The sequence below is a fragment of the Manis javanica genome, chromosome 11 (assembly GCF_040802235.1).
Source record: "Manis javanica isolate MJ-LG chromosome 11, MJ_LKY, whole genome shotgun sequence".
NCBI lineage: Eukaryota > Metazoa > Chordata > Mammalia > Pholidota > Manidae > Manis > Manis javanica.
This window is the reverse complement of record NC_133166.1, coordinates 54,674,838-54,694,790: the sequence shown is the minus strand read 5'-3', so window position 1 is coordinate 54,694,790 and position 19,953 is coordinate 54,674,838. Positions and strand designations below refer to the sequence as shown.

General features: G+C 36.4%; 1 protein-coding gene across 4 annotated transcripts in view; it reads right to left on the bottom strand.

Annotated features, from left to right (window-relative positions):
• PDHX (pyruvate dehydrogenase complex component X) overlaps nt 1–19,953 on the bottom strand; it is an 82,161-nt gene that overhangs the window by 46,935 nt on the left and 15,273 nt on the right. For all 4 annotated transcript variants that reach the window (XM_073216389.1, XM_073216390.1, XM_037019886.2 and 1 more), the window contains one exon: nt 3,812–3,912. In XM_073216389.1, the coding sequence (XP_073072490.1) occupies nt 3,812–3,912 (101 nt within the window). The remainder of the gene's footprint in view (nt 1–3,811; nt 3,913–19,953) is intronic.

The following is a 19,953-nucleotide window of genomic DNA, read 5'->3' as shown; positions in this document are numbered from 1 at the left end:
CCCATTTTAATATGAGAAAACTAGAACTGAGAGTATCTTCTATTTACTAGAATCTGCGAATCTGCTCTGAGCTTGGGAAGGGTATTTTCTCAATTGAAAATATTATAGTGTACAGAGAAGAATCAACTGAAAGTCTCACAACTTCAAATTTCAACCATAACTTTCAAATAATAATATGCAACTTTGAAGATTTGAAGCAATTTAATGAAAAGGGAGAGAGGGGAGTTGTGTCTCAAAATAAATTAAAACCATATTTTAAAAAGGCATGCTTATTAGAGTGAGATACAGCAAAGTGAAGGATGTCAAATACCAAAAAATTATTGTTTTTTAATATTCCTTTGATCAGCAAAGGAAGTATTTTTAAAAATTCTACTTGGATGTTAGTTTTTGGAAAGAATTACATTTTCAAAATTATTTTCAATAATAATAGTCTACCAATATCATAAAAAGCTATCAATAAATGTTATTACCAGTTAATAAATTAAAATTTCAAAAACCTTTTTAACCTCAACATCCTATAGCCTTTTCACCCTCAAATGTATCCTGCTTTGTATGACACACTATAGAACCCTAATTAGAAGCCAAACTAGACAATCTCTAATAAACTCTCCAAATATCAGCCTACTATTCTATTAACTTATCATTTAAAACACCTATTGTCTAATTTGCTAATAAATTTAAAACTAAGCTTGTGAACTGATGTGTGTAATAATTTAACATTTCCTGCATGACAATTTATTAGTGAGTAAATGAGAACTTAACAACTCTCCTATTGAGTGCACTAAATTGAGAGTAAATTATAAAATTATCTACACTGACAGCAATTATTCTTTATTAGCATTATTAAGAGCAGCTAGGCTTTTTTCTGGTTCTAAGTAAAATATTATTTTATATTTAAAAAGGAATTCTGATACAAAATTATAAGAGTGAGTATAAAGAAAAGAATGAAATTGTGGGGGAGAAATAAAATACTAAAATCTCTCAAAGATCATGCAAATAAATCTTTGTAAAGAGCAAAATAGGTTGTAATTTCTAATCCTTTCAAAGATGTGAGCAGACTAAAAACTAGAGTTTCATATAATCACATGCCTTTTAATAAGCTCAATTTTCAAATTCTTGACCCTGAAAGATCTCTTATATACATTCCTATAAAAATCACTTTATTATGTGTGCTAATATAAGAATTATTCCACGATGAGAAAAGGTGTACCCTGCCAAGGGGAGACTGGGAATGACGTGGAGTGAAAGACTTAAAAAAAACAGAAAAAAACCAGTATTACTACCTTAATTTTTTTCTCTTTGAAACTGCAGACATGAATATATTACCATTTCTATTATCCAAAAAGCATGTGGAATAATAATAAAGCCATAAAGCCATAAAATATAAATACAATCTTTTCTCTGTCAAGGGAGTAGCTATTAGTGCTGCTACAGCCCTTATCAATCATATCTCCTGCTCCATCTCCGACCTTTTCAGAGCATTAGGAGCCAGATGAATAGGCACTATTGACCTATGACATTGTTAGCAATCTGAAATGCATTACTAAGCAGCTAAATGGAAAAAGTTATCAATTCTGGAAGACTTTCATCATCAAACAATCCAGAGTCAGGGCCAAGAACACAGCTTGCCAAAGCACACACAATAAAATGTAGCTGGTTTTATTTATTACATATGGTCATTCAAACAACCTTTTTCTTTTTCAAAATGCTACATCTTTTTCTTTTTCAAAATGCTGCATAAGTTAGTCAAGTAAACTATTTTTAGTACAACTATTTATATTTTCCTAGTTATAAAGGTACAGAAATTTTAGCCTTTCATTGCTATTTCCTCCAAGGAAGTACTTTGAGCAATGTATCATAGATGACAAGTAGAGTAAGTCTGGCAAATAAGAATGTAAAAAATAAAACATACGTGACTAGAAAAAAGGGAAAAGGGATTTTTTAGAAAGAAACAGGGATGGAAAAGTGTGTATAGATCTACACCTAATTAAAGCATAACATCCCAAAGTGTGGTCTTTGGATAGAATATATGAAAGCAGCTGTCATAACCATGCTCAAAACAGAGGTGAGCTGGTGTCTCAGAATTAAAAATACATTAACAAAGTACTACTAACAGCAGCTTATCTGTACAAATTAAACTACAGAGGCATGAATGATACCATCCAGTCACAACCAACCAATACAAATTATTAGGCAAACATACAGACTAGCGTGGTAGCCAAGGGTCACCAAGAAAATGGTTACCAAACTGAGTGAATAACTGTAATAATAACGGGAACAGCAATATTTATTGACCCTTGGTCGATGACAGGTCTTGTGATGAGTGTGTACGCATTATCTCAATCTCCACTACTACCCCATGACATAAGTATTATTATCTCCACTTTATTATGAAGAAAAAGGCACAGAGATGGTTACTTAACTAACAACTGGCAGAATTTATTAGCTTTGTGAATCAGGTAGCAGTGTGACTCTGGAGCCTATATTAGCTGCTACACCATACTACGTATAAATATGTTCTAGAAGTTAAGAAACAAACATACTTCATCAGTGAATATATACTATGTAACCCTAAATACACAGGCTTTAAGCATTTTATTTTACTTAGTTTGCACATAAATTCCAATATTCCATTATAAAAATAACATACCTATTATAGAAAATTTAGAAAATACAAAAAAATGGAACAAGAGGATCACATAGTTTGTCTTGTCCTGAAGACAACATTTTTATAACATCTTATTCTATTCTATACTTAGGTTTTCCATTAAAGTCCTAGAAGACTAATCACTGTCCACACACAATTTTAAAAGCATTTTTCAAAAAATTTTTGCATTTTTATTAACATATAACATACATAAAGAAACCATTTTTCTAGAAACAATTTTTAATAGCTACATGATGTTCCATATTTTCTTCTGTTGTTTAACCTCTCTTGTATTGCTAGACATTTTGGTCAAAGGGTTGTGCTAACTTCAGCTTCTAGTAATACCACTACAGCATCCAAGTGGTAGCTCCATATTTTAAATTAGTTATAAAAAGACTGCCCAGAGTATTCAAAATTATGCATATATTTAAATTTAAATCTAAAAGGAAATGAGTTTGGTCTTGCCAGACCCACAGCATATTTTCCATAAAAATGCTCAGAAACAGAAAATATACTATCAACAGACAAGACTGTCAACTCATTATATTCAAGTATATGAAACAGTCCATGCACACATATTTTTATATATTTTTAAGTGATTATAAAAATGTCCAAACAACTAAGGATGACGAAGAACTGGACCAGGCTACTGAATGTGGCAGTGAAACCAACAGACAAGAATCTGATGGGACAGTAGCTGAGGACAAAGTCATTTTACCCACTTCCAGTCCTGGAAATCCTGGAGACAGATGAAGATAGGATTTCTTGTTTTCATTTGATCCGAGTAAAACATTTCTTTTTGATTTTACCAATTATAAACTTCAAAACTGCTAGCTCTGAACTTTAACCTACTGCTTTCTTTGTCTTCAAATTCCACCTCCAATAGCTTTCTCTCATCCCTGAGAACAAAATGCAACATTGACTGCCACTGTCATGGCTGAAATAGTTCCAAGTTGTCTGATCATCACTGGGTATTATTAGACCTTAACACTAAACTATTTTAAATATCTGAATTAGAAATGTATAGGTAGATACAGATAATACAACACTATAAATAAAGTAGTAAAAGTAAGAAGTAACTATTTCAAGAAATTTTACTCTTTCAAGAAACTTCACTATTAAGAAATCTTCAACCTGTAGAAGGCAATCAAAATAAGAACTTACCACTATTTTGGCCAAGATGCCATCATCACTTGCATCTAAGGTAACCACAGCTTTGTCAGTCTCTATTTCACATAAGGCATCTCCAGCACTCACAGCTTCACCTACAAAACAAGACTAAGTTTGCTTTGTGTTTTTTAAAATATGAATATTAGTATATGGGTCAGCATGTGCATATGTGTATCAAATATGCATAACAAATAACACGATATTTAGTAACTATTTCTGGGTTGTGGAATTATAAGCAATTCTCCTTGTGTTGTATGTGTGTTTGCATGTATGTAAATACGTATGCTTTGTAATATTTTCCAAAAGCTCTACAATGGGAATAAAATATATTATGATAAAAAGCAATTACAAAGATTACTAAGCAAATATTAAAATGGAATAACCTTTTAGAAACAATAATAATTGCATATCCTTAAGTAACCGCATAGTGCAATAAATGCACATCCTCCTCCACACAAATCAACTCCAGATCCCACATTCCTTCCTTTTTAAGACAGTCTGACTATTATTCCAAGAGAAAATTCTTACAATGAATTACACTTCTGGGTTAACATTGTAGGGTGAGTCCAGAAACCCTACTGGCACCAAAGAGCATAAATAAATAAAGCATATTAGGCAAAAAGAGAGAAAATCAAAGATAGAGGTCAAATAAGAAACATTTCTGTGCAACAGAAACCATACGGAAACTCAAAAATGTTGAGCAGGACCTGATTTGCTGGTTTCTGGATTTAGAGCAGGTTGGAGGGGAAGAAAGGGAAAGAAGTGCAGAGGTTTCCTTTGCAGTAAAGGGGAACTAAAAGTGGTCTTCTGAACACAGGGACTCTAATCAGAATCTCTACTTAAAGCTAGGGTTGAGTTAGGGTTCCTCTTCATAACAGGAGGCTGACAAAATAGGCAATCAAAACCTGTTGACTAGGATTATGGTTGTAGCCTGAACTGTGGGTCTAGGAAAATGGGGAACAAAACCACTGCCCCAATACCAGGATCTGAGCCAAGCCACTCTCTGGCTTCATTACTTCATCTGTTGATATCTCCACTATCAAAAGCAAAATCCCTGGAATGGCGAGTGGGGAAAGCAAGAGTGGGGAATGGGTGGGAAGATATTAAAATACAAACAAAAACCTTCCACTCAAAAGTAAATTATAAAACAAAGTTTCAAAATTTTTGAAGAACTCTAATTATAAGAAAGAAAACCAGAAAATCAAACACTGGAACAGAAACTTATTTCAGATGCAATTCATTTAATAGATCTTGCCAAAGATTTTTAAGTAAGCATCTTGAGGATGTTCAAAAATATAAATAGATGTAAAAAAAATCTATCACATGAACAAGAGAGAGTAAAAAACTATAATGTCCAGAAATAAAACAAGATCATGTAAAAAGGAAAGAGCTAATTAGAAATCTTGGAAATGAAAAATACAGTCATTAAAATAAAAAGAAACAACCAAAGTAATGCATTTCAGACATAGTGAATTAGTAAATTACAGGTAACACTAAGGAACTACCTGGAACTTAATGCAGGCAGGTAGGTAGAAAGACAAAAAATAGAAAAGAGCAGTTAAGAGAGAGAGACTGAAACTGCAATATTTGTCTAATGGGAGTTCCAAGGGAAGACACTAGGGGGAATGGTGGAGAACAACTTAGGAAGAGCTAATTGCTGAGAATTTCCCAGAACTAAAAAGAGCTAGGTACCCTCAAACTTGAGAGATCTGAATGACTTTAGAATAGTGGTTACCTATGTTTTGACTAGAGGGAGCACTGAGAGTCTTGTAGTTTGCGTGTAATATTCTGTATCTTCACTAGGCAGTAGTAACCTAGACATATATGTACATAAATATTGAACTTACACTTTATGGAATGTGTGCCTCAATAAAAAAACTGAACAGAAAAAAAGACTATTAAGATTGTATAAACATGAATCCACATTAGACATACCGTAGAGAAATTGTATACTATCAACAATAAAAACACTCTTAAAAACTTTCAGAAGAGATACAGAGAACCAAGATGGCGGAGTGAGTAGAGCAGTGGAAATCTCCTCCCAAAACCATATATATTTTTGAAAATACAACAAATACAACTAATCCTAAAAGAGAGACCAGAAGATACAGGACAACAGCCAGACCATATCCACACCTGCAAGAACACAGCGCCTCGCGAAGGGGGTAAGATACAAGCTGCAGCCTGGCGGGACCCAAGTGCCCCTCACCCCAGCTCCCAGCAGGAGGAGAGGAGTCGGAGCGGGGAGGGAGAGGGAGCCCAGGACTGCTGAACACCCAGCCCTAGCCATCCACACCAGAGCGCACACACAGTGTATGCATGGGGTCCTGGATACTAGGGAAACAGGACAGTAAGACCTGTGAGAGGGTCCCCACAGCCAGCGCACCCGGGACAAACAAAAGCAAGTGCTTTTTGAAGTCTTAAAGGGACAGGGACCCCACAGCTGGACGTAAGTGCCCTGGGACACTTAGCCCAGCAGCTGCGAATCCCGGGGAACTCTGGGTGCCCGAACCCCCGCAGCGCAGCTCGGAGGCCCCTCACCATGATAAACAGCCTCCTGCCTGTTCCCCCTCCAACGCAGCTCCGCCACATTGGAGCAGCAGCCTGAGGCAGGCCACGCCCACAGGAACTGCAGAGCTAAATAAACTCCATAGTTACTGGGCAAGATCAGAAGCCCCATCTGCGCACAGCTGCCCAGCACAAGCTGCTAGAGGCTGCTGTTCTCCCAGGAGAGGAAGGCCATAAACAGGCAAGAAGGGACTTTCTCTTACCCAACACACGTGCCAGCTCCCCACAAATACATCTATCACCATAAAACGCAGAAGAAACTGATACAGACCAAGATCACAGAGACAAACCCTGAGAGGGAGATAGACCTAACCAGTCTTCCTGAAAAAGAATTAAAAATAAAGCTCATAATCATGCTGATGGAGCTGCAGAGAAATATGCAAGAGCTAAGGGATGAAGTCCGGAGGGAGATTACAGACGTCCAGTGGGAGATTACAGAAATAAAACAATCTCTGGAGGATTTATAAGCAGAATGGATAAGATGCAAGAGGCCATTGATGGAATAGAAACCAGAGAACAGGAATACATAGAAGCTGACACAGAGAGAGATAAAAGGATTTCCAGGAATGAAACAATATTAAGAGAACTGTGTGACCGATCCAAAAGGAACAATATCCGCATTATAGGGGTACCAGAAGAAGAGAAAAAGGGATAGAAAGAGTATTTGAAGAAATAATTGCTGAAAACTTCCCCAAACTGGGGGAGGAAATGGTCGCTCAGACCACGGAAGCCCACAGAACTCCCAACATAAGGGACCCAAGGAGAACAACACCAAGACACATAATAATTAAAATGGCAAAGATCAAGGACAAGGACAGAGTTTTAAAGGCAGCTAGAGAGAGGAAAAAGGTCACCTACAAAGGAAAACCCATCAGGCTATCATCAGACTTCTCAACAGAAGGGCCTTGAACCAAGAATACTGTATCCAGCACGACTATCATTTAAATATGAAGGAGGGATTAAACAATTCCCAGACAAGCAAAAGTTGAGGGAATTTGCCTCCCACAAACCACCTCTACAGGGTATTTTAGAGGGACTGTTCTAGACGGGAGCACTCCTAAGACTAAACAGATGTCACCAGAGAATATAAATTTACAACAAAGAAAGCAGATCAACCAAATACTAACTAAAGGCAAAAAATAAAATCAACTACCCACAAAAGCAGTTAAAGGAAGCACAAAGGAGCACAGAATAAAACAACCAACATATAAAGAACGGAGGAGGAGGAATAAGAAGGGAGAAAAATAAAGAATGACCAGACAGTGTTTAAAATAGCTCAATAAGTGAGTTAAGCTAGACAGTAAGATACTAAAGAAGCTAACCTTGAACCTTTGGCAACCACAAATCTAAAGCCTGCAATGGCAAGAAGTACATATCTTTCAATAATCACCCTAAATGTAAATGGACTGAATGCACCAATCAAAAGACACAAAATACTAGAATGGATAAAAAAAGCAAGACCCATCTCTATGCTGCTTACAAGAGACTCACCTCAAACCCAAAGACTATAGGAACAAAGAAAGACTGAAGGAACAAAACAGCAGCAGAATCGTAGAATGTAAGAATGGACTAACAGTTACCAAAGGGAAAGGGACTGGGGAGAAAGGGAGGGAAGGGAGGGATAGGGGTAGGGGAAAAGAAAGGGGACATTAGGATTAGCATGTATAATGTGGGGGCGGTGCATGGGGAGGGCGGTGCAACACAGAGAAGACAAGTAGTGATTCTATAGCATCTTACTACGCTGATGGACAGTGACTGTGAAGGGGTATGTGGGGGGGACTTGGTGAAGGGGGGACCCTAGTAAACATAGTATTCTTCATGTAATTGTAGATTAATGACAACAAAATAAATAAATTAATTAATTTAAAAAAAGAAAGAAAGAAAGAAAGAAAATGGAATACATTCCTCTGCCCTAAATACCATTTCCCAAATTCCTTTTTTAAGTTTGGTTAATATTAATACATAATTATATTAAACTAAAAAAAAAAACTATCAGAAGAAAAAAAACAGATTACCTCAATGGAATGACAGACTGAGAGCACACTTCTCAGCAGTTGCAACAGAGGCCAGAAGACAATGGAGTAATATCTTCAAAGTGCCAAGGAAAAATAACTGTCTAGAATTTTATATGCAGCCAAGCCATCATTCAAAAATGAAGGAAAAGTATTCTTTAGACCTAGAAAGACTAAGAAAATTTACCGCCTGTTGATCAGTTATTATAAAATGCAGTTCATCAAGAAGAAAAGTGGACACAGAGAGGACCCTTGGGCTACATGAAACAAGTTATCACAGAAAATGACAAAAAGGTAACTATTAATCATTTAAAAGGTAATTGCTGAGGGTTTAAAAAAAGTGTAAAACTCTAAAGAATAATAAGCAGAATAAGGGAATGCTTAGTTCATAGTTAAAACATGCTAAGACCTTTGATATAGATAGGTAGGAAATACACTGAATAACTCTAGACTTCACTGGCAAAATTTAATTAAGTACCTAAAAAACTTAATGGTATACACCAAAAAAATTTTTTAATATAAAATAACTTATAGCAGTCAAAAAGCAGAGGAAAATTAAATAACAAAAAGTATCAAACTGAAGGCAGACACATGAAAAAAAACCGACAAAAATTGTAATCCAAATATATTAGTAATTACAATATAAATGTTTAAAACCACCTACTAAAAGCAGAAGTTATTAAAATGAATACAAAAAAATGAAATAAAATCTCAATAAATGTGGCTTATAAGACCAGACCTAAAACAAAAATGAATAAAAAATACAAGGATATAAGTGTCCATTAGTAGATGAATGGATAAAGATGTGGTACATATACACAATGGAATATTACTCAGCCATAAGAAGAAAACAAATCCTACCATTTGCAACAACATGGATGGAGCTAGAGGGTATTATGCTCAGTGAAATAAGCCAAGCAGAGAAAGAGAAATACCAAAAGATTTCACTCATCTGTGGAGTATAAGAACAAAGGAAAAACTGAAGGAACAAAACAGCAGCAGAATCACAGAACCCAACAATGGACTAACAGGTACCAAAGGGAAAGGGACTGGGGAGGATGGGTGGGTAGGGAGGGATAAGGGGGGGAAGAAGAAAGGGGGTATTATGATTAGCATGCATAATGGGGGGGGAGAAAGGGGAGGGCTGTACAACACAGAGAAGACACGTAGTGATTCTACAACATTTTGCGATGCTGATGGACAGTGACTGTAAAGGGGTTTGTGGGGGGGACCTGTATAGGGGAGAGCCTAGTAAACATAATATTCTTCATGTAATTGTAGATTAATGATAACAAAAAAAAAAGAAAGAAAAGGGGGATTACTCCCTGATAGGATAACACTAACTGTAAATCAACAATTAATGCATGCTTTAAATATCCTTAATTTTGATCATTTAAAGGGTGTCACATGATCAGCTATGGAAATACATTTTTCTGATAATATGCCTTTCTCTTAAAAAAAAAAAAGCAGTTCCTGTGTGGTGATCTCCAATAAGTTCTTCACAATGGTATAAAGGGTATATCAAAGTGTGGGCAAAGGGTTTATTTGTGTTTATACAGAGGATCAAGGCCTAATTTGGCTACCCAGAAAAAGAATTAAGATACGATATGAAGAAGAACTTCCAACATCAACATTCTCTGGAAGAGTCATTTCAGAAGATGATCATCAAAAAACTTCAACAAAGATACTGGCGCTGTTGCAGTTGTAGCTGCATTCATCCCACTGGTTCCTGGACTTGCCATTGGAATGAAGAAGGAGATATCTAAGTTGGGGCCTGTGCATACAGTAAAACAACAAATTTGACTGGATCTATACTGTTGGAACTCAACCAAGAATTAGGAGAAGTGCAAGCTGCAGCGCTCCAAAATCTTGCGACTATAGACCATCTATTGTTAAAAGAACATATGGGATGTGAACAGTTCCCAGGAATGTGTTGTTTTAATTTGTCTGATTTCTCTCACTGTTCAAGTACAGCTGGACAATATCCATCATATCATAGACAAATTTTCACAAATGCCTAGGGTGCCTAACTGGTTTTCTTGGCTTCACTGGAGATGGCTGGTAATTACAGATCTGCTTTGTTTATGTAACTGCATTCCTATTATGTTAATATGTGTGCGCAATTTAGTTAGTAGTTTAAAACCTATACATGCTTAAGTTACTCTACAAGAAGATATGTCAAACAAATAATCAATCTTCCCATGTTTTCTTCCATCTGCTACCTCTATAGCTTTTCTTCTTCCTTCCTAATTACAACCCTTAAATAGAATTCGTGCCTCATATCGAATTTACCGAGTATCATAATTCCTCCAAGTGGTAAAGATACCTCAAGACAAATGCTGGGCATAGAAGCCACAGGGCATAAATCTGCAAAGAAGTAATAAGCTAACCTTTTCAAACAATATGGCTTCTCTCTCACTTACCAACTTTACATCTCTCTGTATGGCCCTGGAAGATGACTGGTTAGCCAGAGATGGGTAAGATTCCTCAAGGGAGGAACAACCTAAGACAGGCACAGTCACAGGGGGGCCATCAGGTGAGAAATTGGGGATCAACAGAGGTGAGGCTTAGAACCTAATCCCCCCCCCATTTTGAGAGAAATCTTCTGCATCCGTGGATGTTTTGTTGCCCTTGTCTAGCTTGGATTAATACTTAGTCTATAGGCACACACCTGATCATCTACATTTGCCCTCTTACAACACTAAACTATGTTTTCTACCTTTATCTTGCATCTACCTACCACTTCAGCATTTTATTAAAAATAATAATAATAATAATAAGGGAGAAATGTGGGATTCACATATAAATCAAATATAAAAATCAAATGAATATTCATATTTGACCTGATTGTTTATAGTTCTTAATGCGTGATCAAAACTGAAAGTTTCTGTGATGACTGCCCTTGCACTGTTCACCATGTAAGAACTTATTCACTACGTAAGAATTTGTTCACCATGTAAGAACTTGTTCGTTATGCTTCAGAAGACTGGAGACTGTTGAGAATTAGGCTTGGGGTTAATGATTGTGCATTGAGTCCCCTACACAGAATTTTATTGTTGTTAACAACCATTTGATCAATAAATATGAGAGATGTCCTCTCAAAAAAAAAAAATACAAGGATAGAAAAATATGCAACATACAAATAAACTCCTTCACATGCACACTAAAAATAGCTGGTATAGCAGTATTAATACACACTCATAAAAGAACATGAAGGGAAATCTGAAACACCTAGGTAATATGCTCTGAAAGTCCTCTGTATAGAAACTACTTCATTGTATACAAATATGTTCCCATAGATGGTTAGTTATATTTTCAGTTGAAGTAGTTCAGAACCACCAATATAAATTCTTTGAAAGAAATAAGCTTATCTGTTAGATACTTGTTGAATAACTAGAAGATGCTTGGTCTAATCCCAAAGCTCTATAGATATGTACTGAAAATGCATTAGGGCACTGAGGATATGGTGGGGGGTGGAAGTAGGGCCTTAAGACTACTGACCTCAAGAAGCTTGGATATTGGAAATTACAGTGTGGGATGAGGGTAAATCAGGATGCTATGGAAACATTCAACAGAGGTTATCTAATTCAGCTTTTGGAATGTGAAAGAAGGCTTCCTAAAAAAAAAAACTATACCTGATCTGAATCTGAAAAGATGAGACAATCAAGTTAAGGGGCAATGATCCAAGCAGAAGGCACAACATATCAAAAACCCAGGACGCAAAAGAGCACAGGAAACTTCGGAGAAACTGGCTAACAGTACTTGAGAGAAGCGCTGAGAGGTTAGGCTGGTGGGGTAAGTGGAGATCAAACCAAAAAGAAACCTTGTATGTCATACAGAGAAAGCTACAGTGCCAGATTATATAATCTTACATACTTCTTTATGACAGATGAATAAGCAATTAAAACAGATTGTTTTTCAAAAAGAAAAAATAAATCACACCCTTGTATGTTCTGCTGTAACCATGGAAAAAGCAATTGAACTAAGCAACCTGGCAATTAAATACTTCTAGACATCTAGAAAAGAAATTCTGCCTGTAGGAAAAAAGCAAAATGTTTTATCACTTGAGCTTGCCTATTTCAAATTCCAAACACTAAAGAACCATCCACAATTTCTACTTCAGCCATAGATCAACCAAGATGGTTTTGCTCCTATTCCTGAATTCTTACAGTTGTAATTAATTTGAAATGAATCACAAATTGCATTATGTTATGTTGCTGTACTAGTAATTACTTTTAATTGTGTGTTCCTCTATTTACCGTCTATGAGCTTCTTCACAGTAAGAACAGGACAGGCCCTACCTCATTCCCAGGACACCGGGTAGTGCCTCATGCATAATGAGTTTGAGATTAAAATAACACTTCAGAAAAAAAACTGCAATAATTTCACCAATCCTTATTTTCTCAAGATATACATCAAAATGTCCTTGATATTTCTTTTGATTCTACCATTTGATTTCTGGCATGACTTTAACATCTAAAAACTTAGGGAGCCTGTTTCCTTTTTATTAAAATTATATACACATCTATTTACATAACACAGATACAATATTAGCTCTATAAGAATGCTGAGAGAATGAAATAAATGGAAAGAAACACAGAGAAGGAACTATCTATTGTGTAGTGAACTTCCCCAGGAACCACAGCAAAGTTTAAAACATTGCATTATTATAGAAGGGCAAAATACCCCTAATATCACAAAACTAAGGTTCTATCAATAATCAAACATAATTTAAATGCCAAGAGAAAAATTTGAGACTAAATAATGGGCTATGAAGATTCCAAACATCAGTGTCAGCCTTGATCAACAATTTAGTGATATAATTCAGAAAAGGTACAAGGCAGAGTTAGAAGGAACTCTTCAATTCAGACACCGGTTTGAGTCCAAGTTCTGACATGTACTAGTAATATTCACCAAGTTACTTAATGTCTCTGACTCTTAGGAAAGTTTGAAAATGTAGCTTTAAAAAAATAATCATGGAACAGGAAAACTTAGGTTACCTCTTCAAATACATCTTCAAACAGTACTTCACAATATATTTAGATACAAACATTAGGCATATCATAAACTATTTAGAACCAAGACTCATTCTAGCTCCCTAATCCATACTATCATTTCAACAAGATCATACAACATGTCAATATATAAAGCATTATACTGAACACCGGGAATAAATACAACAGTAAGATAATGCTTCTCTCCATAATAACTTCATAGTCAGAAGAGAAGACTGAGAAGCTAGGAGAGAACACCATGGATGGTGTCATGTTGACAGGCGGCTCCTCAGCTGCCACGTTGATGGCTGGCTGGTTGTAGGAGGAGATTCCAGCCTCGCAGTGTCCCTGCACTATCTCCTTGTGGTGCGTGTCAGAGGCCGAGGTGGAGCGGACCCGGAGCGAGAGTGCGGGCCCCAGGAGGGGCCAGAGCAGAGGCCTGCCCGGGGGCCGCTCCCCAGCACTGAAGCCAGCATTGTCATCCTGTTCCTTATCCAGATGTGCAGCTGCAAGAGCTGAGGAACTGCAGCATAGAGAGACTTTCCTTTCTCTTTTTAAATTGTGGGTATGACATATAGTCTTGATCAAACACAGTTAATGGTGATGTTTATTAACTGAACACATCCTGTGACTCTCATGAAATAATTTTGTTCTGCCAAAAATGAAAAATAAAAGTCTTCATTTAAAAGATGTGTGTGGTGGGGGAGAGCTAGTTTTTATCTGTAAAACCAAGTAAACCACACCTATGTGAACATTAAAGAAAAAACCTCTTCTTAGTGCTAAGTTGAATGATGACAACAATGATTTGAGATTAAATTAATTCAACTATTTATTCAACAAATAGTCACCGGCTGCCCCTAGTGAATGACACTGCGCAAGACACTATAACCAAAAATAACCAGATAGACCTGCTTCAAGAAGTTCTTAGTCTGACGGAAGAAGAGTACAAACAGGCAGGCAATGCCAGCTCCATCCAATCAGTGCCTACAGAAGTGTGGGGACATAGACGAGGGGCCCTCTGGTCAGAGTTTGCCCACCCTTTTCACTTGCTCATACACACAAAGGTATCATTTGCACATCACAAGACCCTAGGCAACCCAACTCCTAGAGGGTCTGAAGTCCCACCCAGATGGATGAAACCATGAGAAGTAGTTTGAGAAAGAAACTGCTAGGCAAAGTTAACCCCCATTACATCCTTCGGGCCTCTCACATTTTTTGTGTGGTTCATGTCAAGAGCTCAACACACACGTAGCTAGTGGTTATTGTGTTAGACAATGCACAGAACACTTCCATTACCATAGAAAGTTTTATTTTATTATAAAGTGTATATATTATATTTTATTACAGTGTATATTTTATTATAAAGTATATATTATAAAGATTATAAAGTGTAATCTATAACTCCATTCACCAATTCTAAAATTCTGGCATAATAGAAATACTAAGAATAAATGTGAAAATGAATAATAATGGTACGCTACTCAGCCTTTAAAAAAAAATGAATTTCTGACACATGCTACAAAATGGATGAACCTGTTAAATAGAAGGAGCCAGTCACCAACAACTACATACTGTATGATTCTATTTACATGAAACGCCCAGAAAAGGCAAAATTTTAGATACAGAAATAGATCAGGTTAGGGATGGAACAGGAAGTGACTGCAGGGATCTTTTTGGTTGATGGAAAAGTTCTGAAACTAGCTTTTGGTCATAGCTGCACAACTCTACGTATTTACTAATAATCACTGAATTGTACACTTAAAAGCAGTTGGATGTTATGGTATGTAAGTACCTCAGTAACAGCTGTTAAAATTGTAGTATACTGAAAAAACGAAGCTATTTGTGAAATGCATGTTTAAAAAATTTTCCATTTTAGCACCATGAACACATATACAAATGCCCAGAAGTAACAGAAACTACAACAACTTGTACAGTAGAAGCAGGAGACCCATGTACCTCTCCAGTGGCACCTAGTGATAATACTGCAGTAATGAATTCCTTTAAAAGTGTTTACTTCTGAATATTCTACATTAGTTACAGTCTAAGATTTACACAAAAACTATTTGAAATATTCAAAATTCCCAGTCACATGAAAGCCCAAATGCCCACATAAAATGACAGTTCACATAAAATGCCCACATAAAAAGCACTCCGAGCTGCAGCAGCAAACACCAGTGAACATGTGCTGTGCGTGTTTCAAACACTGGGTGCCCAGCTGCTTCCCATAACTTATCCCAGTCCAGCTTTGCTCCAGTGTTTCAGAATATGCTCTTAATATCTCAAGGAAAAAAAGTATTTTTCATACCCTCGAATATTCTCACACAAAAGGGGAGGACAAGAATATTTTCTTTCTTCCTTTTTGTTACTTTAACAGACTTGACATTCAATTGGAAAGGTAAACTATAAAATATCTGAAGTTAAACTGAAAATATCTGAAGCATAATTCCCCACCCCACAAATAACAAACTTGTAATAAAAATGTTTAATTATAGCTCAATTCACCTTTCAAGAGATTTTGAAATTGCATATTACCTAGCACTTTTGAAGTATTTTCTCTGCTGATTTTATGATATTCTTTACTTGATCCTCAGACTGAAATTAGGTATTCTGATACTCATTATAAAACTACTTTTCCAACATTCATTAAATCAACCAAGATAGGAATAATTTATATGCCATGGCATTTCACATTTCTATGACTTCAAATAAGAAAATGAAATTGAGTTATCAGAATTCTAAAGCCAGGGATGTACCTTAGATCTCAACTACTTCAACTCACTCCCAGGTACTTCACGACAGAGAGGGAACCGAATCAACAATGATTCCTAGTCCAGAGTTTTTTTCATTGCACCCTTATGACCTTGGGTTACCACACACACACACACAAGAACAGTAATAGTAGTTGTGAATTACAGTATCTCAGATTTTCAAAAAACCTTAAATGTTTGTAAGACCAAACTGCTACCCACTATTAGCCTTTGCTAAAAATACACTAGATTTATAATTAGATACATCACTATTAATTTATGTGAAAAAAAATTATCTTAATATTTGAAGGTCTCAATTCATTGTTTTAAGTAATGGTGATCATACACTAATAAAGATCTGAAGATAAAATATTTAAAAAACATAGCTAATAAGAGAAAAAGGTATATATAAAGAAGTTCTCTGCTGGAATATAAATGTTTTTATAATACAGAATAAGACCAATTGATTAAATAGTGTCGAGCACCAGACATATTTAGACATGTACAGTCATACCCATATGTATTAACATACATGTTAAGGAAGTAAATTATGCTGAAAAGATCACAATTAAATCATAAAAGTGACAAATTTAAAAAAGAAGGCAGTGAATTACTGAGAATAAGTGATTAGGATTGCTTTCAAATTATTTATAGTGTATTGGTAGACAAATATTTCTCAGTTGGCAGAACCCAGAATTTCCTTCAGGGAAACACACTCCAGGAGCTTAAAGTATATCCTGGCTTGTCCTATGTGAAAACAGCACATTGTAATCAAAAGAGAAAAAGAACACAATGATGTGACCCTATGTCTCCTGGCTCTTCAGCACAGTCTCCATATTCTAATGGGTGTGAATAACTTATGAGATTGCCAGAAGTCTGAGAGATAAATGTAGTCCAAAGAATCCTCTTCTCAACTTGCCTATCATTTCACAAAGTATGAAGAAATTTCATCTTTTTATAATAACCCTAAAAGGCTGATTCTGTGTCTGATTCATTATTTAATGACACAAATACTCTATCATATTGAATATGGAAATAGTCAAAGCTTTATAATCCATCAGGAAAAAGAAACCTAAAAATAGATTCCAATTGATTACATTATTTATAAAGGTGAAACTTTCTTAGACACTGATAATTATTTTAAAAGATGGCAGCAGCCATGCAGAGCCTTCCTAATGAAATACTAGCTCTTCCATACACGACATTTATCTTTCTGAAATTCTAGAAAATTCTCCATTTTTTTTGAACATTAGCTCTTGCTCATTCTCTTTTTCATAGTGAAATTCCTATTGGATTAATGAATGGTTCTTATTTTATTCTTCATGCCTGAACTTCTCTTCCATATTTTTTCTACTGCTTTATCCCTCTGTGCATGTAAGCTAATTTTTTCAGGTTGGACTTCATCATGAACTCTTCCTTCAGTCATGTGTAATTACACTTTAACCTAACCTTGAGTTTTTCATTTTCTAATTTTAAGACAATACTTTTTGTTCCTAGTTCTATTTGTCCTTTCCAAATCTGCCTGGACTTTCTGGATACTGTTGTCTTCTTTCATATTTTCAATTTCTCCTCTTACATGTTTAGTCATTTCGAGTACACATTTTTATGTATCTAGTAATTTCAGTTCACTGAAGTTCTTGGCCATCTAGTCTTGCTGTTGGTTATGCCTAATGACTTCTGCTCCTAAAAGATTACTTTTATGTGCATTATTAAATTTGGGACTGTTAACTCTTGCTAAGTGGGACTTCATCTGGGAATCTTGTGTAACTTGGATGAGAAGCTGTGTCCTTCCAAAATAATGGCTTCTGCTAGGTGACCCAGGAAGATTATCAGCCCAGGACTACTTTATCTCTTCCTGTGGGCTCCCAGAAAATGCAAGTACTAAAACTTTAACCCAAAAGCCTCACAAAGACAGGCCCATGAGAGCAAATTTCCAAGAGACAAGGCATTCTTATTGCATATAGATCCCAAGTCAAACAATTAAATTTACCTGTTATCGTATGGCATTTTAATTCCATCCATATGCTGATTGGTGACTCAAATTTCTACCCTCAAATCAGACTTCACTGAGGAACTTCAATTCCTATAACCAATTCTATTAAACACCTCCCCTTGAATGTCTAATAAGCACCTCAAACTTGACCACATACAAATATGAACCAATTCTTGATTTCCCTTCCACCCTCCTTATCCCCAAAAAACACCTGTTTCCAATCTGTTATTTTACTCTTCCAGCTTAAGCTCTATGGTACATGTGGCTTCAATTCCCACTCACCACTCTGGTTGTTGCTCCTATTTGGTGATTCCCCTTTCTTGCGTTTTAAGCTCAACTTATATTTAAAAGATTTGTTTTAAAATTTTCTATCCGGGAAAGAGTAGAAGCCTTACACCATCTGCTTAGATGGTCATACTGACTAGAAGTCCTCAGGGTTGGTTTTTCAAATGTGAGCAGGTAAAGGAGGTTACTTAAATTGCCTATAGTTAGCTCTTGATACAAGCGCTCTTACAGCCTGTTCCATTCAGTGCAATGTTGGTAACAGGGCTCAAGAAAGCACATAGGAACACTTGCTAAAAATAGTCATGAGTGTGGATGCACCTTGGCTTTAGGATAAGGACACTTATACACTGACAGACTTGAGTTATCCAAGATCCTTCCTATAAACCTATCTTACCTCCTTCCCATTACGCTTTTAATGCAGCTCAAACTACCTGCTGTTGCCAAAATACATGTCATGACATCTCACTACCAACATATTACCTGGAATGTCCTTTTTCTCAAAATTTTTTTAAGCCCATGTATTCTACAAGGACTAGCCCAAATAACACCTCATCTTTGAAGCCTTTTCAAATCCCTTTCCCATACCCATATCCCGGCTTTTGGCTTATGCCCCCTCTGTCAATACATTTACTGATCACCTACTTACAATGCTGCAGGTCTGGGGTTTTTTTTTATCACTATGTTAGTTGTAACAGGGAAAGCAGTCACACCAAAACTTACTAGCGTTCCCCACTAAGGAGAGTTAAGTAATGCTCCCAATCAGACATGGTGCCTAGCACATCAAGGACTAGGATGGTCATCTGGACAGTTTCATTGTGGACTCCATACTGGCCCAATCCATTGTCCTAAACTCCTGACAGGAGGCCTGTCTTGTGATTTATCCTGCTGCCTTCCTAACCCACTAAACTCCCTAAAAAAACTGGGGCCTTCTTCCAAATCCCCAAGCTCATTTGGCTGGGGTACTGAAGTAAATACTTGCAGTGTTCGTCCTGATCCCTACAATGGCAAAAGTACTCCTGGAACCACAGAATAATTCTGTCAGACTGTTAAGTTCTTGCCCACTGCTTGAACTCTCTTGATGCTATTTTATAAGCATAGACTGGACCTCTCAATGCCAGCACTTGCCTGGTTGACATCTAACCTGCTGAATCACATACCGGCACTCTAGAAATCCCTGCCAGGGCTAGTCTCTGGAATCAGACAAGTCCTTCCAGGCCATGTCCCTCATTCTCGATTCACTCTTCCCTCCTCTCTTTCTGTTTTTAACACTCAATTCACCATTTCTCAAGAGGAGGCATAATAATGGCTATAAGGTATTTATCTGATTAATTTCTTTGTATATCTAACAATCCCAATAGGCACTGGAGATTCAGTTTCTTTTCTACACAAAGTTTAACATGCTGCAGAATGAGAAAAACACAGAGGAAGATGGCTACATAAAGTGCCAAAAGAAGATGTCATATCAAAACTTACTAGACATTTGAATATAGGCCTCTGTATATAGTTATGTGAGCAAATCAATATTAACTAGATTTAT